Source organism: Lissotriton vulgaris, chromosome 1_2, assembly GCF_964263255.1.
Source record: "Lissotriton vulgaris chromosome 1_2, aLisVul1.2, whole genome shotgun sequence".
Lineage (NCBI taxonomy): Eukaryota > Metazoa > Chordata > Amphibia > Caudata > Salamandridae > Lissotriton > Lissotriton vulgaris.
Window position 1 is genome coordinate 67,494,498 of NC_141686.1, and position 23,982 is coordinate 67,518,479.

The 23,982-nt window shown below is 44.0% G+C and overlaps 1 protein-coding gene across 1 annotated transcript in view; it reads right to left on the reverse strand.

Moving 5' to 3' along the window:
• Nucleotides 1-23,982, reverse strand: part of ITFG2 (integrin alpha FG-GAP repeat containing 2) — an 819,025-nt gene that overhangs the window by 743,810 nt on the left and 51,233 nt on the right. The window contains exons 3-5 of the mRNA XM_086952820.1: nt 21,600-21,641; nt 12,052-12,226; nt 3,039-3,178 (exon numbers count right to left, since the gene is read on the reverse strand). Of these exons, the coding sequence (XP_086808946.1) occupies nt 3,039-3,178; nt 12,052-12,226; nt 21,600-21,641 (357 nt within the window). The remainder of the gene's footprint in view (nt 1-3,038; nt 3,179-12,051; nt 12,227-21,599; nt 21,642-23,982) is intronic.

Genomic DNA, 23,982 nt, shown 5'->3' on the forward strand with positions numbered 1-23,982 from the left:
TTCTGAAGCAGCAGCAGCTGGTGCCATGCAATCGGGTCCGTGAAGCAGATCTTTAACTCGATACAAATTAGTAAAAATATTTGAATGTTAAATATTACTGTAAATTCCTTTTATATATATTTCTTTTAAATGTAGAACAAAATGCTACAGCACAATTAAATTAATTTTAAATTAAATCATTATATATATTAAATAACATCAAAATTACTTTACTGAAGTTTAAATAAAAAATTAAATCCCACCTGAAATACAAAAAGATTTTTTATTATGAATTATAAAAGTGATGCATCGAATTGATGAAAACTAATTGTATTATACTTTAATAAAAATGAATACAATAATTTATAAACTCCCAAAAATATTGTTAAAAGATTTAGTAAAGAATAAATATGTTTAATTCTAATGTTTTTAACTTAAATGATATATATTCATATTTTTTACTTATTTTAAATAATTGTATTCAACAATATTTGCATTAAAATATTTGGGTGTTGCCGTTTTTAGCTGTGCTTTGAAGCACCTATGATGGTGTGCGGTATGCTAATAGCAATAAACTTAAAAAACAACAGAAACGCTTTAATGCATAAGTCATGTCATTTTTACAGTGCACACACAAGACGTGCACGCCAGCAAAATGACACTAACAATTATTTGTTTTATTGAAGCGCCCGTCGGGGCCAAGTAGCATGGAGGGTCAGGGTGGAGGAAGCAACATGGTGTGATAGGTGGTATCGGGAGGGGCTATCTGGAGAGAAAGAGTAAGGAGGAAGGAACTTGGAGGGTCCGGGCAGTGGAGAAGCAACACAAAGGGCGGTAATGTGGAGGAGACGCATTGGGTACTGAGAGAGCAATTGTGGAGCGCAGGAGAGCAAACAGACAGAGAGAAAGAGAACCGTGAAGCAGGTGGGAAAGAAGCACAAGGACAAGAAAGCAGCGTGTTGGAGAGAAGCATATGACAGCAAGAGCATCACAGAGAGACATAAGGAGAAGCGCACAGCAAGACAGCGGAACAGATGGAGTAAAGAGAAGTGCACAAGGAAGACAGCTGGAACATGCATGCACTTTAATGGAGGGCTTCACTCAAAAGTAAAAAGTAGATCTCTAGTGGAAGGACACAAGTAAAGAGACAATGCTCCAGTGGAGGTGCAGACAAAAGATTAGCAAGGCAAGCCATCCAATAAGAAGCAAGCTAATGATCTGATCTGTACTACTTGTTCGAACCCTTTGCATTTTTGTATGACTTTGAAATTGAATTACTTGATTGTTTATGATATCACTACACTGTACTTTTAACACTACTGATGTATCTGTGTATATATGCTCCCCTCCTCTGTAAAGCGCTCTGATATCTGCGAAGATCTTGTTCGCGCTATATAAAACTTTCAAAATAAATAAATAAATAAATGAGAGTGACAGGAAAGCCAATCAATGGTTAGTAATGGGCATGCTCCAAGCCCCTATATTTTCTTGGTAAGCCCATAAGATGTCTTGCATACACTGTCTAGTGTTGTGTAGTTCTTACAAATCTATATAGGATCTGTGTGTTTTAGACAACATTAACTAAGAGATTGGTGTCCAGACTGACTCCAGACACCCACAAAGGATATGTTAGTCTGTGGACCAGCTAGCTCACAGTGCCACTAGACGCCCCACAATATTACCAAGGGGCAAATAGTTTCTAGCAACTATCGAACATGACAACTCTGACCCCTCAGGGATCATGGAACAGTACAGTGCTTTTCGCTCAGTCACTATAGCACACTTGGTATCAGAAAGATGTCCAGAATAAACGGAGGGGACGTTTTAATAAGCATTTATTGAACCAGGATCATTCTAGTATAAAATAAGTGTGCTGCAACAACCATTAGACAGAAATAGATATATACAGTTATAAGCACCAACTGAGTAAATAAAAGGTAGAATTCAACCATGGTGCTAAAACAATGAATATATGCAGGCATAGAGATGCATGGCAATAATCAGGAGTACTCCTAAAATCCAAATCCTAACTAGATTAAACTAGCATGTACGTAGGTGTATAGCAAGAATCCCTATAGGAAAAAGCCAACCTCATTACCTGATGGGAGAGAACGAAGCACCCCGTTTTGGTCTCGAATTGGACACGCACAAGGTATGTCAGACCACTGCGTGCTGGAGTGTCTGAGGACAGGGACTTCAGCGTCTCGTGTCAGCATGGAAGCTTTTCTCCGCTGGTTTGTCCAGTGAAGACGTGGGACTTATATACAGAAAGGTACCCATTTGGGGTTCTATCTAGATATGTAATGGTACTGTGGGTCTGTCGGCCAAGGATGACGATAGTGGTGACTTTTGTACAGAGTTACCGACAATGGTTGGAGAGCATTGATCTCAAATGCGGTGAGGAAGAGTTCTTAAAGGGCAGAAGGAGAGAATTTAACATAAATATAGTTGTGTTCTCAAAGTAGTGCAATGGATGGTTGTAAGGAGGTATACCATAGGAGCTGGCATATGAAAGTAGTAAAAGCCACAAAAGAGGGCTCAGCAATTCCATGGGGGGGTGATTTCAAGAGGGCACAAAACAGGGGCATATCTCATTTATCAAAACATAGCCTAACAATGAAGCCAAACAGTGTTTGAGGCTTTTCGATTTGCAGTACATACTGTGCATTTTTTTTTAACTCATTCACTGTGAAACATATTGAAAACCTAATGTTTTCAACAGCCACAAAACACATACCATATGAGGATGCAGAATTAACACCAAACAAGAGAAGCTCTAGCTGATGTAGAGTGCAAAACAGGTGTCTATCAACCGAGGGAAGACAATTTATTTAGCCCCTTTCCCAATTCCTACCCTCACAGATGATGTTATATGAAGTCAACATGGATTTTTCGCTCTATAACTTAGAAACAGTGCAACAGATAGGACACTGGGTGTAGCATAATTATCCTTGGAGTGCGCATATAACTCAATGACTTTTTTCTGGTTCTGACCGAACTAAATCACATCTTTTAAGATGCACAAATAGAAAAAGCTTGTTAAAGTCATCACTCCATACCTGCCCCTCCAACAGCCACTTCTTCAGCAACACCAGTTGACCAGAAACATGATCGGAGTTTTCTGATGAGTCTTCCCAGCGAAAAGCTCGAACCACACGATCTGTATAACCCAGCACCAGCTCACACTTCCCGTCACCATCTATAACAGAGCGAACAACTTTAAATTCCTACTGGCAGTTAAAAATGTTGAAGTTCTGTTTCACAATTAACTTAAAGATTCTTGATTCACACTAGGTATATATATATATAAATGTATATATATATATATATTACACACCAAAGTTGCCCTTGAAGGGAGCCACACACCTCCAGATTCACACCAACACGCAGGTGGAAGAATGCACAGCAAGCAATCCGCATTCCCAATGCGCCATACGCGTTTCGGGCTGGAACGCCCTTGATCACTGGCATGGAGGGACAGGAAGCCGGTTACAAAGAACAAATCTTTTATTCGTAATTAGAGTCCCCGCCTTAATGGGCGTTGTCAATGCGGCATGCTGGATATTATAGTCCCAATGTAAATGCCCATGGACTCTCACTGTTCTCTCACCAAGTGGCCCCAGTCCTGCCACTCCGTTATGATAAAATCCCTGTAGGGAGGAAGGCTGGAAGCGCCCGCTGTTGTAAGCTTCCAATGTCTCCACGTGTGAGGCTCTTTCGGTCCCAAATGCGTGCAAGTAATTACTCACACACAGGATCCGCCATTCGGCGTCGGGGCTCCCTGCGACTGAGCAAGCCGCTTTAAAATTACACACCAAAGTTGCCCTTGAAGGGAGCCACACACCTCCAGATTCACACCAACACGCAGGTGGAAGAATGCACAGCAAGCAATCCGCATTCCCAATGCGCCATACGCGTTTCGGGCTGGAACGCCCTTGATCACTGGCATGGAGGGACAGGAAGCCGGTTACAAAGAACAAATCTTTTATTCGTAATTAGAGTCCCCGCCTTAATGGGCGTTGTCAATGCGGCATGCTCCGGAACGCAGACAAACAGCGTCGGAACTGAGGGGGCACACACTGTGCGAATATTGCCCGTGGCGGACTCGGATTTAGTGTTGAAACTTGCCCGATCCTGCCTGAGGCCGAAACTAGAAGCAACGCGGCCTCCCTGACTCCATGGCAGCAAGCAAACTCTGCCCTGTGGGACTCCCCAGCTGGCACCAATCCGGAGTTACTGAGGGGGGAGGGACGCTACTCCGGGGCCGCGGAGAGGTCTGCAGGCGCCTCCGGTGGGGCATGATTAACAGAAGAGCCGCGCTGAAAGTGCGGTCCCGACCTGGAGATCTGCGACGGGCGCGACGCCCCGAGTCCCCGGCTCCGGTTGGGCCTCCGGATCTCCCGCCCTAGAAGCCACCGGTGAGTGGAGATCGCCGAGACTGTGTGTTGGCATACTGCTTCACCCCGCACATGCAAGACCCTGTCGCCTGCTCCCTCCTAGTAATACAGGGACATTAGCGCCTGGGTCTGTTGGCACTATATCTGAGCTAGAGGAGCATGAGCATAGGCAAAATCGTCACTGAAGACGCCCAGTGGAGGAGGGAATTGCGAGGGAAGCACTGCGGTACCTGGATACGCTACAGCGACTGCGGAGCCGACCCAGGTATGAGCGGAGGTTTCTGGCAGGATTGTACTCTGCTGAAGCCTCGTGGGCTACTACAGGGACAATATGACACATGATGGTGCTGTGGGAGGGAGCGCTCTCCCATTAGAGTTATAACTGCAAGGCTGCTTGGTTGCCCTTTAGGCATGGAACGCTCGAGATGCATGATGTCTGGCTATCAGTGATCACACAGGGTTGTTATTTTTACCTTGGGGATATATCACTGCATATTTTTCATATAGCCTATGCTGGGTGAGACGCAGAAGATAGATGACAGTGGCGGAGGAAGTGAGATGGACATATCTTGAGCAGGGCGCTGAGGCTCCATACTGTCATAGCAGATTGTTTGATATCTCAGGGGGCACTGCCTATTGATTATCTTTTCCTTTACAGGGGCGGAGGGGGCGGGGCGATGTGGCTGGAGCATTAAATGGATATTGATATAGAATAATTATGAGCATGCTACCTACGCCCCTGTGTGTGAACCACATTTCCCTATTTAGCTTCCACCTTTGGGTGATTTGTTTTATTTATGTATTGTTGTTTTTTTTCTTTGGGTGACGAGGAAGACGGGAAGGGGAGGGGCGTGGGAGGGAGTGTATGGTGAGGGGTGTTGGGAAGCGGGGGATGGGGTGGGATGGGGCGTGGCAATGTTGGGGTTGGGCAAGCGTGGGAGGGGGTCGGGGTAAAGTTCTATGGTTTTTGTTATTTGTTGTTTATGGAAGAGAGAATATATTTTGATGTTGTATGTCTGGAATTAAAACGCATAGGTGAACACATAGAAAGACAGACGCATTGGGCACAGGTACGCACAACCACTCCTCCTTACATATGCACACCACGCCCACTGCAATGACACAGCGCACTCACGAAAATGACACTATCACACTCCTGACATGGAACGTAAGCCTTACTTCAAGAGACTCACTTGAGACTGGACAGCCCCACGTTGAAATACAGGGGACTTCATAATAACATACATGCCGCCGGCTTCACCTCTAATGCCAGGGGAGTACTCACCTGGGTTAGTCCTAAGGCCTCCCTGACCATTACTCCTTTGGCCACAGATGTGGAGGGACGATACACTATCACAAAATGCACTGGTAAAGGCATGACCTTTCACATGATTAACATGTATGGACCCAATTTTGACTGCCCCTCCTACTTAACGCTGGCCAGCACAATTAGAGAACTTGGAGACTGACACGTCCTGTGGGGTGCCGATTTCAACATGACACGTCAGCCGGCGCTGGATCGCTCGGATGGCCCTGACAGACACCCCTCAGTCTCTGCCCGTGCGCTGGAGGCTGAGATGACCAGAATGGATTTGCAAGATGTATGGAGAGCTAGACACCAGACTCAAGGGGGTACACGCACTACTCAATGCAACACAAAATTCACACTCGTATAGATTATTAGCTTCTTTCCTCGGCCCTCCTCTCCACGGTACAGGCATGCGTGACATTACCCCGCACCTACTCGGATCATTCCCTAGTACTTGTTACGCTAAAAGCCCAGACGCGCAGGCCTCCGCCGTTCTCATGGCGCTTTCTGCCGTACGCGCTTCTGGATGACGCATTCAGAGATGAGCTGGCGTCAGCCATCGAAGAATTCTTTGAAAGAAATGTAGGCTCGGTTGACTTCTTCTTGACAGTTTGGGAAGCCTTTAAGGCTTATATACGAGGCATAGCTATCTCGAAACATGCGGGCGTCCTTAGGTCCATCCGTGGTCGTTTTTCGTTGCTAGAAAGTAAACTGAAAGATATTGAATTGCGCCGCCATAGAGACTTCAGTGCTGAGTTGACTCAGGAACTTGTGAAAACACTGCGGGAATATCATGATGAAGCGGATGCGGAGGTGAAACACTTGGGGAAATATGCCATTGCAAGATCGTACGGGGAGGAAGAGCGCCCTGGGGCAGTTTTGGCCAAGCTTGCCAGACAGCGCAGACACGGCGCGGCGGCGCCGATACGGAGATCCCCACAGACTGATGAGGAACTGTCGGACGCTCAGGTGGCGGACCGATTTAAGGATTACTATGCAAATCTTTATGCCACTAGAGGCCCGGTCCCAGAGGACCGCATTCTTGATTACTTAACGCACATTAAGTTAACCTGGCTAACGGACACTCATCATGAATTTTTGGTGCGCCCATTTGAGAGAGAAGAGGTCGTTTGGGCATTGTCATCCATGAAGGCAGGAAGCGCTCCGGGCAGTGATGGTTTCCCAGCCTCATTCTATAAAACGTTCCCGGATTTATTGATACCCAAATTGATGACGCTGATCTAACAGATGGCGGAGAGTGGGACGTTGACACCAACGATGAGGGAAGCTGTTATTGTGGCCATCCTTAAACTCGATAAACCCCCGGGAGATTGTGCCTCTTATCAGCCATTGTCGCTGTTAAATGTGGACGCGCAGATATTCGCAAAGATTGTTGCAAACCGTCTCAGCCCCCTAATTCCTACACTAGTTGCTCCTGAACAGGCGGGCTTTGTCCCCAATCGCAATTTGACATATAACCTGCCCACTGTATTTTCGGCATTCCAACATACACGGCAAGATGTGCCTGCAGGTGCTGTCTTCCTTGATATGGAAAAGGCCTTTAACTCTGTTGAGTGGCCTTTCCTTTGTCTAGTACTCCATCGCATGGGCGTTGGAGACCTCTTTCTCCAACTATTGAATACGCTCTACTCCTCCCCAACAGCGCGGGTACGCATTGGATCGCTCACAACTGAGCCCTTCTTGATAGGTCGTGGCACCAGGCAGGGCTGCCCTCTCTCCCCTCTCCTGTACGCCTTGGTTGCATGCGCTCTGCGGGAATACCATAGCCACTGAGGTATTCGCTTCCCTGGATACAACTTGATAGTGTCCACGTATGCGGACGACACCCTACTATATGTACGGAAACCAGAGGAAAACCTCTCGAGAGTGCTGAGAGAAGTAGTGCTATTCAGTTTGCTGTCTGGGATACTCGTGAACTGGGGCATAACCGTTATGTTCCCACTTACCCCTGCCACCAAGAGAGTCGACTCGGATTACCCCATACAGTGGACCACAGAATCGGTACGCTATTTGGTATACGGTTACACACGGACTCGGAGGTGGTACTGAGGTAGAACTATGGGGTAGCGATCTCCAAATTGGAAGATGCGATTGATGAATGGATAGAACTTCCCTTATCACTGTTGAATTATTGAAGATGATAGTACTTCCCCGATTATTATTTCTTTTCAGTAACATCCCAATGGTACTGTCAGGCATGTTCTTCCGACAACTTCATGCACTAGTACTGCGGCTGGTTTGGGCCGGTAAACAGCCCCAGGGTGGCCTGGGACATCCTAGTTCGCCCCTACGAGGAGGGCGGCCTTCATTCCCCGGACTTTGAATTATATTACCGTGCTGCCCAGGGTGTGCACGCATATGGTTGGATGCATGGCCCAATGGATGCTCCACACTTGAAAATTGAGGGAGTAGTGGCCGATCCAACGCCACTACCGGCGCTGCTTACCCAACCCAGAGATAGGCAGACAGGCATCTTAGACTCACTAAACGCTGTGACGCATGCTTGGCATCACTTAATGTATGCCCAGGCTTGCTCACTACTGTACGCCCGAAGGCAAAATTGTCTTGGTGCACTTGGCTTAGCCCCTGCAGAGACAGGGGTGTCCTATCTGCGCTTGCAAAATTGAATCTCACCACCATGGTTGACCTCTTCCCCATGTGGCAAGGCTCGCGCCTGGGAGGACATAGATACGGGAGGCGGCTTGAGTGCCTTTGTTCTTCCTCGTATTCAGTTACACAGGGTGAGACAAGCCCTACGGAAACTGCTGGGAGAGGACATGACGGAGCCATAGGTGGGATTAACGTACGACTTCATAGTCTCCACCAAGACACCAACCCAGTTAAAATCACTTCTCTATCGAATCACGCAGACAGAACGGACAACGCACTATGCGAAACCACGTTTGGCGTGGCAGATGGATCTGAACACTGACCTCCCAGAAGACAAATGGGGATACTGTTGTGCTAGCGTTAAGAAAGTATCACTTAACGGCCGACACCGCCTATTGCATTTTTGCATTTTAAATTCCTTAATAGGGTCTATTATACCCCGAACGGCTGTTCAGATACGGCTTGCGAGAGAGTCCAAGCTGAGAGAGGTGTAGAGCACAATCAGCGGACTTCCTACATCTGGCTTGGTTATGCCCGAAGGTAGCAGACTTCTGGTTAGCAGTGTACAAAGAAGTGAATGAAATCACTGGCCTATCGTTAATCCCCTCTCCACTATTAGCCATACTGGGATACTCTAAAGACATAGCACCGGCTTTACGGAGACTGGTAGATATGGCCTTTTTAATAGCCAAACGATGCGTTGCACTCACCTGGATGCGTGGCCCAACCCCGACGGTGGCTAGGTGGACAAATGACATGCTATATTGCTGTACTCCCCCTCCCCCCCCACCCCCATCCCCTCCGCAACGACCTAGGAATTACTGGGCGCTGTACCTGGAGAGGAGGCCTGTACGTGGGGACGGCGACTCAAGTGACACACACACTCACTTATAGAAACTGAAGGCACACAAGAGGATGTACCACTACACGAAGACGCAGAGACTTTGCCTTAGACAGCCAGGATTGTGCCCTGGATACCGACATTGGGAAGGAAGGAGTGTGCATTGGTAAATATAGTGAAGTGGAGAGGGTGATGGCATTTTATAGACGTGATGTCAATTTGAACTGGGGCTGGGGGGTGCTGACGCCTTTGCTAAATGTGTTCTTGCCTTAAAGTTACTGTACTGTCATCACCTTGAACGTGCCATTTATGCTAGGTCTTATTGTAAATTGTTCAAATATCAATAAACAAATTAAAAAAAAATAATAATTACTTTGGCAAATCTCCGATTATAGCATGCGGTCTTAAGAGCAGCAGGATTTAATTTCTAGAATGTGAATCTTTTAAAACATGTGTACAACTTCCCTTATATAGTATTCGTGTTTATAGGCACATGGGGTTCCCACTTCTCTGCTAGTACAGCAAATTATTCAGGATGATAGACTTTTGAGTCTTCCATGGCCAACTGATCGTAAGCCCTTGACTCCCAGTTTGTCTATATACAGGTTTCAGTACATTTCAGTAGCTAGTTATTGTGTGAGAGTCTGGGGCTATTTGAATAACTAGGATACCCCTTACCCTTCCAGGTTGAGGAAAATCACCTGCAGAAATGTTTGTTGCACCAATGGCGGCTGCTCCTGGGAAGCAATAGTGGGATGGAGTGGGGGGAAGGAGGAGGGGGAAGGAGGAAGGAGGGGTTTAAGTTCTTTATTTTTTTAAAGGTCACATACCAGCCAGCTAGCCGCCTCTCCTCCATTCTCTTCCTGTCTTCTGTGTTAACAGGAGGCACACAGGCTACCCTAAGCCAATCACAATGCTCCATTGCAGTGTTGGGATTAGTCTGTGAGCCGTGGTTCGGCGCTCCGACAGGGAATGGGAGCCTGGCATGTTCTACACCCCGGCTGTAATACAGCCTGGGTCGAGAACATGCAAAGGGCGCATGACTGTTTGGCTGGCCCAAGACGGACAGCCAAACATTCATGAGCACTTAGAGAGTGCCACCACTCCTCCATCCTGCACTGCCCAGCTCCGACCCGCAAAACTGCCTCAGCACTGAAAAATAAAATGATAATAGCCTTGCGGTATTAACATTTTATTTTTCCTTTTTTGCAGTGCTAAAAGACTGTGGTGCGATGCTTCTCCACCTTAGCGGAGGAGCCACCCCTATGTTGCACCAGCCGCCCACTAGCTCACACTATTTGCCATGGGGAGCTTGGCTTGCCGGACCTGGAAGGACTCATCAAATTAGCTCCAGTCTTATAATGGGTCTTGAAAGGGGCTAATCCAGAGGCAATTCTGCATAGGGGCATTATTAAATACTGCCTGTTGCAGGGTAAGAATAGAGCCATTGCTTGAAAGCTTTTGTGGAATCTTCTCTGACTGACTTTGGATATTCGGAGCTATTCCACTCGCCCCTTCTCATCCTCAAAGGGAACATAAAAAGAAGAAGTCAAATCCCTCTTCATGAGGAACAGATGTAAACTGAGGGAAGGCATGGTATGTCACAAAATGACTGCGCAGCATTACAGTAACTTGAAAGCAGATGATGGTTTGCAGCTTTACCCGTCATGGACCATGGGGAGATGAGATAGGTTGCTTTTATATTGTTTCAGCGCGGCCACTATTCAATATTTGTTTAGTTATCTTCTGGGACACAGTAGTGCATCTCAACTGGGAAATGAAATTTAAGAGATTTCGGAAGCCTGAAAACAATCTGAGGCTCTTAACCCGAAGGAAAGACCCAGAACCTTGACACCTGGTTCAAAATTACCTTTTGGACTGAAAGAAGTCTAGATCCAAATTTTCTTCGGGAGTAATCTTCCAGAACTGTTCTACCTTCAAAATAGCGAATATCTGTGGTGGACAATTATTATTGGAGAAAGTAAACTCTTTATTTCTGTTTTTCGGTGGCCACAATGATGGAGCGTAGAGAGTGGACTGGCTCTTCATTTTTGTCTATTGAAGGGGAGAAGGTGGTCATAGTGATCTTCATCTTATTTCACTTCTTGATCCTGATTCTTTTCTCCCTGTTCTGGAAGTTCATGAGGTCTTCGACCTCCTAAGTGTTATACGTTTTCTTCTTTGTTTTTTCCATGCTTTATCTTCTTATGTGTTTGAGGTTTTCATATATGTTTTGTTTGTAAGGGGGGAAGATGTGTTGTAAATTCATACTTAGCTCTATATGGCTTCTTGGTGTCTTTAGTCCTTTCTTTGTGTTTCTAGCTTCTTACCTACCTGTGTTCTATCTGGTGTGTTGGGATTCTAGCCCTGGCAGTTGGTCTGGTCAGCTGTGAGCTTTGTGCTCTGCTGTCTTATCTTATTCTTTGTAACTTAATAAATTCAACTTAACTACTGGAAGACGTGTCCTGCTGCCTACTTAATTTATGTACAACTGCCTGCCCTTGTGGGGGTATTTCCAAACACATTTTGCTGTATTTCTTGTTCTTTTGCAAATATTGTATGATTTTTAACAAACAGTTCGTAAAACAATTGTTAAAGAAGGGAAGTTTGGCTCAATGCAAGGTGGTCCTCGTATACATGCAGTTATTATGCTGCAAGGATGTCTGATTTGTAGCTGCCTCTTTTTTTTTTTTTTACTGCTCATTCAAAGAAAAACATGTTTTACTGTACTTAATGATTACATTTCAAAGTACTTTTTAAGTGAATTTGAAGAATTTATTGTATTTATCTATTTGCTATGTATTTTAACTTGTGGTTATGTATACCTCCGGTATGCAACATAGATTTGACTGGAAGTTAAGGAAAGGATTGCCTTCTTCCCTGGGAGCGCTCACCAATGTCGTTGATCAGCATGACCTTGGTGTTGGCGGGGATGTGCTGCATGTACATCGCCTTCTGCTCGTCCCCGAGCAGGAAGTCGTGGTGCCCCGAGGAGTCCAGCTTCGACGCTGCAGCCGTCAGGTCAAAGAGATGGAACCAGCCCTCGGCGCTCACAGCCACAACGAAATTCTGTGGGAGGAAGTCACATGACTTAAGGAAAAGTAATAACTGGACAGATCTGGGGCCGGGCAGGATACGCACTGGTTTGTATCATATATGGAAAAGCTAAAAAAAAATAAACCCAGGCTGACGGATGACGGGAAGAAAGAGTGAGGTGTAGCGTGACATACAGAGAGGAGCAGCACAAGAAGCTGCTGCTTCAAGGCGGATTTTTAGGTTTCATTAATTTGAAGTCAAAGTCAAATGTATTCAAATGTTCGGACTTTTAAAACCATTACACTATATAATATCATTACATTACTTAAAACATCCAATATAACATCCGATATAAAAAAATAGAATCTTCGTTCATTAGGATAAACTTCGTAAAAGCAAAGACCTATCCAAAACGTGATGCTTCACAACATTATCCTCATCTTAAAAACCATCATCATAAAACAGTATATCAAATTGTTTGGTTTTCTTCTACAATTCTTTATAATTCCTTTAGATACAAATTCACGAATTTAACCCCCCTACGGACCAGCGGAATCGAAGACACACCCAGTTTTCATTAATTTGGGTTAGTTTCTTTTTATTTCATTTTATTTTAGGGTTCTCGTTCTGAAGTAGCATAAACAGGATGCAAGGCTTTATAAATGTAAAATGAACAATTGTTCAGCAATTAATAAAACGGATAGTTATTAGACATTTTGTTACAACAGTTTATAGTCTACACAAACAGCAAAAATATAAATAGGCCGTGTGGAGAGCATTTCAAAGCATTCACCGGCAGGCGCTTTTTGTGGCATAGACTCATATTATGCTATATGTCACAGTTTAGAAATGTGCAGCTTTTTTGTGCACTGTCCCGGCAAGATCTTTGCATTCCCTTTCTGTCTTCCCGGTTGCTTCTTTTCACCAATTTGTTCTCTGATCTCATTTCATTTCAATACTTTTTTCGGCTTATAGAACCATAAAAGTTCACATTCAAACGCACAATTTAAAAATTCATTAAATGGGTAATTCAATCCAATTAAAAATTAAGTTAAGAACAATAAGACATCATAAACATCGGGCCAGAAAGCATTTTAACAAAGACTTAGACCCCATCTAAAGTGCATTCTCTGATCTCTCTTTAGGCTACAACCTGGTCTCCCTTCTTCCCCGACCTTCTCACACAATTAATGTGATGCCCTCTTGACCTCTCTTTGTTTAACCCTCGCCATCCACCCTTTGTTACCTACAGATCCAAGTACGTTTATGGTAATTTTGTACCCTCCCTATTCAGCTTTACCTCTTTTCCTCTCTCTGCTATTACATCCCTTCCAACAGTACGCGGGTATTAATCTTGCATTTCAGGCACAGAAAAGCTCAAATTACTAAGCATTTTTGGTTGATCTGTTATAATTGTAAGCGATGCCCTAAATCTCAGCCGGGAATTGTATTCTGCAGTGCGCCAACATCATTCAATGGACTCCACAGCACTCATAATGAAGCAAAAGGAGACATAATAAATACAATTAATGAAATACCAGCATTTGTAGAGTGCACAGCTACCTCAAATACCACACGGTATTCTCTATCCCATGCGTACTACCGCTCTCATTTACCATCTATTATAAGCAGGTGAAATCTGGTTAAAAAAAATGCATCCCAGCACCCATTTCTTGGAACACTTGGTTAGTCGTGATTGAGGGACATGATATCCCACCAGGGGTTTTCACTCCCTTCCCTCGAATTTGTAACCAAGCTATAAGAAACACCAAATATATCCCCTTTCTACTGCTCTATAAATCCGATAGAAATTACACTACTACAGTAACGGAAATTTGTACTATTAAGTACCACCCTAATCACGAAACCCAAAGTATATTTACAGTAGCATTTAACTAACTTACAGAAGGACAGATGCTCCTTGCACAATCTTAGATGATCACAAAATGTTGTAGCTTGGTTATCACTGTCCTCGAAGCTAGCACACCTGCACAACCACCATTGTTCCCATCACTTGAGGATGAACGAGTCATGTGACCGTGACACATATACTTCTTGCACACCTTCTACACTTTACTCTCAAGTACCATGGGCAACTTGCACATTGTCAATACTCTAGCACCATAGAACACCAAAACACCACCACTAACGTTTTCCACTCTGTTGGAACTAGTAAAACGCCTTACACTCTTATGTCCCAAGCCATTTTTCTTCAGTATCACATAATTCAGAACAACAACTGCAGCCTTCCATCTTCTTCCACATACTTACTCTGGATCACTAACCTTATGCCCCTTCTTCCTTAACATCGATTCTTTTATCAACAGACTAGGTGCGCTGCCTCTCTCCATCACAAATGGAGGCAACCGCAGTACTCACACGAGATTTAGTTGATGTCCCTCAACATGCACTTCAAAACTTTTCTTCAGGCTGTACAGTTTAACATTTGCATCAGTAATTGATCATTAACCACCATGTTGAAACCCTCCAGTAGCCACTTAATCTTTGGTTGACATATTTAAATTTCACATACCGAATACCCATGGACTTCAAATATCATTTCATCACTCCAAAGAGCAATTGTGAGCCAATACTGGCTATAAGCTCCTCTGGATAGCTTCCAATTAAATACATCACAAACAACGCCACTTGCAATCTTGGTGCTCACAGTCTTTAAAATCCTTACCTCCGTCCTCCCAGTGGTACATCATTCATTCTCTACTCCTGCTTGCGGAATGACCCCAGCACTTAAATGTGTCCCACAATGTTGAGCCTACCTGCTCTATGGCTGAGCAGGAGTCTCCACTGCTCTCACTAGACAGGTTTTGGTAAACTAAGATTTGTTGCATAGTTCACACACAATGCAGTGTGGTACATAATGTTTGACAGATATTTATCTTAACATACCACCAGAAATCCTCTCGAATATGGCTGAATTAGCAATTCCCTTATAGCATGGATGCCAATGTGACCTTCCTAAGCTAGTTCTAGAATCGTATTAAGTATTGTGAAGGGATTGCCAGTAATCACATTATCATAACCAAAGACCATCAATGGACAGTCATTAGCCTCATGCCAATGTGCTCCTTCTTCCACACACAAACTCTTCCTGTGAGGCCAACCTGCCTTACTCAACACTTGATCTTCTCCACTATGTCACCACGCCTGTTCCAACTTCAAAACAATTTCCATCCGACTGACAATGCACTCATTATCCTCATCAATATCAAACCTTGTGTTACAATCAGTCTCTTCTTTATAGGCAAGTGTGATAATAAATTGGCAAGGACATTCTCTAAACCATGCACAAACTAGCATTTATAATAATACTCCTGCTACGTATATCGCTGCTTTGTAATCCTGAAGTACCACGTGCTCCACCACTGGTACTGGACAGATCAACTAAAGATTTATGGATCGTATTTAGGGTAAATTCAGTTCCCTCGGTGTTTGCTCTAAAATGGTGAGCACCCAATTAGGAAGTAAGTGACTAACATTCACTTACAGAATAAGAACACTGTCTCACGTACAACCCTACAGGTGTTTGCATCACAACTTCCTAAGCATCTCTCTCTTGTAACAACGCGGCTCCGAGGCCACTTCTGCTGGAACCCATGATTATTATACAAAGTCTAGGAATATTTTCATTCTATTCTCTACAAGGGTGTATCACTCTTATCGGATAGAACAATAATAGTGTGAATGTCATGAGCAGGCAATTTGTTTGGGTGTAGTTCCCAATATGCTTTCAAGCATCTTGCTTGAAGGGCATTTGGGAAGGAACAAGACAAAGGAAAGACTACATGACTGGTAATGGCGGCATTGGAATGGATCATGAGGTGGAAGAAGTTGTAAAAGATTATTTGAATTGTGCAAACAATGACAAGACAAAGAAAACGCACATAGTACCCTTGTCTCCAGTTATAAGTCCATTAGAGCCTTGGAGTAAATTGGGTTTAGACATTGCTGGTCTCTTTGATTTAATGGATCAGGATTAAAGATATGTCATACTACTGGTAGATTGCACATCAAAGTGGGTAGTCACTAAATATGTGTCTTCAGTAAATACCAGAACAGTTATTGAATTCTTGAGAGAGGAATTCTCTAGGGAAGGTATTCCCAAAAGTCTTGTCACTGATAATGGGGTACAATTTGCATACCAGGAAATGGGAACTTTTCTCAAAGAATTGTCCATTGTACACTTTAAGAGAGCTCTTCATTCACCTCACGCTAACTGTTTAACAGAGAGTATGAATAAGACAGTGAAGAGTTGTGCACAGTGGGCTTCTTAATAAGAAATCTCTGAAAAATGTGTTGAGAGAAGTCTGGTGGGCTCATCGGGGTACATCTTGTACTGTGACATCTATAACACCTTTTGCCTCACTTAGAAGTAGGAAGCCTTACTGTAAATGGAACCTAGTTTGGTTAAAATTGAATACTGAAGTAGAGGAACAATATTCCAGAGATGATCTAGTTTTGCTTAGATTGAAATGTCAAGACAAGTAAAAAAAAATGTTTTTGATGCAAAGAATTGCATGTATGAAAGTAAGTGGGAAATAGGTTACAGAGTGTTGGTGAAAAGACCTGGAATGATATAAAATGGACGGTCGATATTCATGAGTCCTGTCGTAATAAATTCTATGAAGAAAATGTTATTTTAAATTCCGTTGATGTGTGAAGCATGTCAACGTTTGTGAAAGTGGGGGATCCTATTTATCAAAGTGTGCAGAATAGAAATCATACCAGTGCAGATTCAAATTGTGCTGAGGAGCTAGGGGCAAGAAGAATGAAAGCCAATCCTAGGTGGCACATAGACTATGTACTGGTGAAGCATAAAACAAGGAACCAGTATATAATTAATAATTTAATGCTATGCAAATTTGTGATATATTTATCCAAGACAGAGTATGAGGGCAGTTTGTTTCAATGTGTGTTCACGTTTATGAACTGCTGAGTAACTTTGTATTTTGACTAAAACGTTAATCTTATATTATTGATTTGAGTTTATTTAGATTTTTGATTTTTTTGTATTGTAAATGGTAAAGGGGAAAAATGTGTTACTTTTATTAGGTTGGATCAGTTGCTACGCGTGGAATGTCAGGTAAGTCATCCCGAGATGTGGGGTTCCACGCAGCTGAAGGTTCTGGAGTTTGCACAGAACAACAGTCACTTTGGAATTGATCGCGATCTTGAAGGGTTGGTGGTTTTACTGTAAACTTGAATAAATACTTCAAATTAGCAGATGTGGAACCGTCATCCTCCTGTGTGGACGTTCGAATAGATGCAGTAGGTTGGTGAACCACCATTGACTTACACACTCAAGAGCGATTAAGAAACTCCTTGCTTTGTCGCACGTTAGTTTGACGATGACTGAGATAATCAGGGGATTGGAGGAACTACATACACAAAGTCATTTAGCCAGATTATCAAAACAGCATTCCTTAGAGTGCCTTCATGGTGATAATTGGATTATTAACAGACACATTTCCTTTTTTCTATGTTTTGTAAATAAATCCATTTGGGACCCATTCACAAAAGACATTCATGATTCTCCTGAATTACCCTGCTGAGAGAGTTTGCAACTACATTTTCAAAACCAAGGAAATTAGCTGCTGTGGCTATCTCCAGTTCTCGAGACTGGGATTTAAACTTTCTGCCCCACTGCTTGTTGTGGAATGTTTTTAATCTAATAAGCAGGGATGTTGATTTAAAGCGGGTGGAGAAGAATGAAGTAGGAGCTGGAGCCAGAAAGCCCCTCCATGCTGGAAAACATGAACTGGAAGCAAAAGCAGAAGACAGCTTTGCCCAGCTCAGACAGCTCAGAATGGTGAGTATGTCCTGGAGAAGTCTGAATCCAGTATATGCCGCAATATCCGCTTCTTCATCTTACGGACCCAGTCCACAGATAATTGGAAAGACCGGCCAGATGTCATCTTCCTCGACTTTCTAAACTTTGACACTGACATATCTTTCCCTCTTCGATGTTGACTGTTGCCTCAACGGTGAACCAACCCTCTACTGTAATAAAGGGGTGACCTACACTTTTTACCTTGTACCAAGGGGTCCCTGAAATGATGGAAGAAGATGTGGTAGGGGGGGCACTCTCTCACATCCCTCAGATTTTTAAGATGCCAAATTTGAACGCTTCTGCTGGTACTTCCGGCAGCCCAAGTACTGAAATTTTATTCCTGTCCTTCAATGTCCTCCTGGACATTTCCTTGTAAAATTTAAAAGAGTTTGAATGATGGGAGGAAGGAAGGCACACAATACAGACATTGTGAGGGTCTGTTTTGGTCTCTTTTCTACCACAGAGACTCCACTTCGTAAGACAGTGGAGGCATCTTGTGATGAACCCTATTTCTTTTTGTCAGAAAACAATGTCAAGTGCAGTTATTTTGAGAATGTTTGAGAATTCTTCCAAAAAGAAAAAGCCTAAAAAGGCAGAGCTCGGAGCTCCTGTGATCATGAACCAGAAGCGGAATAAAGAAATGCAACAGCTGCCACTGATCGGGTATCCGCAGTGAATCAACTAAATGCTTGGTGCAATCCTTGTGCTCCCTGCACATAACAAATAACATCAGACGCAATGATCTGCATACAACTTAAGTTAAAATCTCTGAATGGCTGACAGAAACTTTCCTTCTTCAAAGATTTACGAAATGCCTACCAGTGGGCATAGGATGCAATGGCAAATATGTATCATCATAAAAGTATTCAACTTATGGTGTGTGTTATATAAATGGTCATTATGTGTATGTCTTGTAGTTGTGTGTTGAAACAGAGTACACCTTAACGCCTTTTTCTTAAAGTATTAGGCAGATCCATCACTTTTTCAATTTCTGAACGAATTTAAAAGGCTGTTTTTTCAACTTAAAATCTAGGCATGTAGTTTTTTTTAGATTGTGTTTCAGCAGTTGATTACAGACTGGTAAGTGTTCAGGCATAGTATCATATGACACCCTTAGCAAGAACCTCAAGAACTACATATAAAATGGCTGCTTGGGTTTGAAGAGTCATACTAAAATACTTTAAACCACTGTACTGTACATCACTCTGTCACTACACTCTATGTCACTGCACTCAATACCAACGCACTCTAGGCCAATCTGCTCTGCACCATTGCACTTTATGCCACTTCACTCTAGGCCTCTCTACGACACGACACTCTACGACATGACAATACGACACAACACTCCACACAACTCCTTCAATGCCACTTTACTCCACTCTATTCTACGACACACTACTCCACACCACTCCATGATACTCCACCCTACAATGCTCTACTCTGTGCCAAGCCTCTCTACTACACTCACTACACTCTATGCCACTCCACAACAATCTACTCCGCTCTACCCTAAAAATTCTATGCAACACCCTCTACGCCACTCCACTCCACTCCACTCCGCTCTACCCCACTCCACAACACTCTATGCCACTCCACAACCCTCTAATCCCTCCACGACACCCCACTCCACGACACAACACTCTCCTTTAGGCCACTAACCTTTAGCAATGCTGAACAGCAAGCAATCTGATGTACAGCATGGCTAAAACATACTGCCACAGCCAATAGCTCTTGCATAGGCGAGACCTATTGGCTTTGCCAATGCTCGTCTCCCTCACCAAAGTAATGGTGGCCAATTTTATACCTCTCAATAATCCTGTTTAGTAGCTCCCTTGTCTTATCCTTCTCAACTAAAACTTTTTCATCAGAAAGTCAAACTACCTCACTATACTACAAGTATGCACTTCTCAATCTAACTGACCATGTATCACAAGTGCCACACAGCAACAAACATTAACTCCAATTGGGGAAATTGCCTATTTCTTTATTGGTGTTATTTGCTTTCAATTACTTATGATAATATAACGGATTTTCTATGCTGAGAAAGCTGTCCAAAATGGCCCACTTTTCAAGTTGCCTTTACTTCGATGGGGCCATGTGACTGTAGTTACCAGCTCATCTGAATCAATAGATCCACAGGAAAATCATGTATCTGTTCATTTTCACCCACATATTGACTACTGAAAACAGCAAACCTTTCCTGGCGAAAGTCTGGGTCAAAATGAGGAATTACTGAATGAAATGGATCCCAAAATTGCTGATTTATCCAGTAATTCCTAAATTCTTAGCAGACGCATAGGGTCCTACTTGTCAAGGGCTGAATTATTCCCACAAAAGTAGTTAGCAGTACCCCCAACATTGGCAATTCTGTGGGAGGGAAAATACCAGCTCATTTTCTGGGACAATTGTCACGAGGGCCAAAGTGTGCAAGGAAGAAGCATTTTCACTCTAAGTCAGAATCAGAAATATGATGCTCGCACCGTAATCCTCAAGCAGCAAAGGATGCAAGAGGCACACACTGTCTTACCTCATTAATATTCATGAATCAGAAATCAGCTGTACACTATGCACAACAAGAGTGCAGTGTGCAAAGCCAGAAAAGGTCTGGAGACCACTGTCCCAGCTTTAGCGTTTGTAAAACATTTGTACAGCGAGCAACAATCCTTGAAAAGAAAGAGGTCATAACTCGAGGAGCAGTCCTCAGGGCTGCTGCTTTGTCCCCAAAATGTCAGCACTGTCAAAGACACAATGTAAGTAAACAAGGGGCAGTTTTCACCTGGTGTAACTCTAACTTTTGTCAGTAACCACTCAATGAATTGCGACACCAGGAGTTCACCTCGCAGGGGTTTAACAATTTGAGCTCTGCCATTCTCAATGACAACTGGGAAGTGTAATGCAACAACAGTGCACTGAGAATTAGACAGCACACAAAGTGATGGGTGTAATGTTTAACTTGATCTCAGCCACTGGCAATTGTTCTGGGCCTTATTCCAGTCCATCTTGTATTTTCACCTTGTTTATGCCATTCCAGCCGTGGACCAACCTTATGTAAATGAACCTAGGCCCAACTATGAAAGGGATGTTTCATCTGGAAGTGCAAGGTCCTAGCTTTCCTGAAATGCAAGCAGTCTGGAATCCCTATCTGCCTTTTTTAGGTCAATGAGGTATTACTTGAGTCCTACCATACAGCGAATTATAATACTCCGTTTCGAAAGACAAATGTATTGACTTTGCCTCTACACAGAAAATCATTTGCATAGGGAAAATCATAATTTTCACAACCTGGATCTCAATCACTGGTGCTTGAGGAAATAAAATGATTTACACATGTTTGTGTTGATTACCCACATTACCCACACCAATTAAATACCCTAACAACTAACTGAGCTCCGTGGACCCCTATCTATTCTAGCCCCCTCCTTATGCCCCTGCGGGCATCTGTCCAAAAAGAAAAGCACTTGTCACCAGCCTTTCCATCTAAGGGGATGGACACAAAGGAGTGCACCGCCTCTGCCTGGGTAGGTGTGCGCAATACAAGAATCTGCACACACATCTTACCTTTCCTTTGTTGCATACATCTCCCACACCAACACAGGTTAACTGAAACAAGAAGGAAACACATGTGAGATCTGGAGGAGAGCAGCTGGAAAAGGAGTACATTGGAAGAAGGATTTCAGTTATGTTATTATGGTGCATGAAAGATTTCTTGTAAATAGCTTGATGGCCCATGTGATAAAAAAATCTATCAGGTTTTAGAACTTTTTCCCATGAATCTCATTATCTTCACATAAAATAGGCAAAACAAACGCATCATGCAGAGCTCCGCCACATAATAACAGAGACTACATTGTAAAGTAACTATTCATACATACTGTAGAGTTTTAGCCACTCTTTCCTCCTCATAAGTTTACAGACATTATAGTGATATTATTGTTGAAATCTTCTTACATGTATACACCTAAATAAAAACATTTAAATATATAAAACTTTTATTAATGTAGTCTTGTATCCTAAATTAATATATGATTAACTCTAGATAAAATTTGTGTACACGGTTTTTGCTTGTATTAACAATTGACTATATACATATGAATAAATATTATATCTAATGTGTACACGTTATTCTGTATGTCATTTATGTAGAGTCGCGCTCTAGTTGATGCGCGCTACATCATGACATAGGGCGCGTGGCGGCCACTTTGGGGCTCGCAGCGCGAGCGCGAGTCGGGGGAAAACTCTGGAGAGCACCAGACGCCCGGCGCTCTCCTGCTGACAATTGTAAAATTAATAAATACTTGTTTCCACACCCACGGCCCCACAAGTGGTTCCTCTATAGAAAGGTGCATCATTACAGTGGCGACAAGGCTGGGAGGCCAAAGGAAGAGAAAATAAGGGGGAAAAAACGAAGCATACACACAAGAAAAAGAACCCAGCACAGGAAGGAGTAGAGCACACAGATACCAGAGGACCTCCACGAGATTACAGAAGGGACAAGGAGGAACCAACACAGGGGGAAGAAGCAGGAGAGCGTGGCAGAGGCACAGGGCCAGGTAGAAGAGCAGCAGAAGGAACATATCAGTACCAGGTACAGGGGACAGAAGGAGACTAGATAGGGGAATCAGGAATTGACCCCACAGTGAACCCCGTAGCAAAAGAAAAAAGAGACTGAGGAAGGGACACCAAGTGGGAGGCCAATCTAGGAGAAGCACCCGCACACGATTGAGGCCCTGGCGGAGTCAGTGAGGAGCGGAGAAGGAGGCGCAGAGGGGCCCAAGCCGAACCACGCGCACAGCGAGGACGCAAGCACGCCGGGCAGCCCGAGAGGTCTAGGGGCGGAACCAGTGAGATGCGCCGAAATGAGTGCGCAGGCATCGTCACTTACGACGCCGATCCCGTTCTTGCCCAAACCAGGAGAAACTCTGATGAAGTGGGAGGACTGGAGAGAGTACTTCATGAACTACATAGAAGCTCTAGAAGACGAGAACGGAGAAGCCTTCCCCAGTAAGAGGAAGAAGAGGATACTCCTGCACAACATAGGCCCAGAAGGGATTAGGGTGTTCCAGAATCTTGTGCCCACACCCAGGCAAGCCGCAGACGACGACGTATTCAGACACGCAATAGAAGATTTGACCAATCACTATCGACCAGCAGTGTGCACATCCATTGATAGATACAATTTCCAGCAGAGGAAACAGGAAGCTGGCAAATCGATAGAAGACTACGTTGCCGCGCTAAGGAAGCTGGCGATAACGTGCAGATTCGGTGTCTTACACAATGAATTCATAAAGGACCAGATAGTCATGCACACCACCAATAAGGCTGTCCAGGACAAACTATGGGTAAATGGAGACGCCACGCTGAAGGAGGCGATAGCCATGCTGAAAAAGGCAGAACTGTCAAAAAGGTGCGCCGACGCAGCAAAGAGAGAACCTGCTCTGAGGCCCATGGTGAACAAGGTAGATGTTGCAGAACCAACAGGAAGGAACAAAGCCACGGCGGCAGAAAGTAAAGGACCAAACAGATGGACAGGAAAACCCATGCAGCAAAGGAAGCAGAACAGAGAAAGCACGAGCATGTGCTACCGGTGTGGAAGCCAGTCCCATGCGGCCCATGAAAAAAGATGTCCGGCGTTCCGTGCGAAATGCATGTTCTGTGGCATAGTGGGACATTATGAAAAGGTATTCCGCCGCAAGATGAGAAGACCCACGGTGAAGTACGTGGCGTAAGATCCGGAGGAGGAAGAAGATAGAGAACAGGGCGAAGAAGACAACAAACTGTGTGTGAAAGGTCAGGTGCTGGGCATGGATTGCAGACGCTCCCGCAAGCCACAATGCGACATGGTGATAGGCGGAGTACAGATTAAAATTGTAGTGGACTCAGGCTCCCAGCATACCATCGTCCAAAGGGCAGTGTGGAATGAGAATTTCAGACCCAGCCTAGG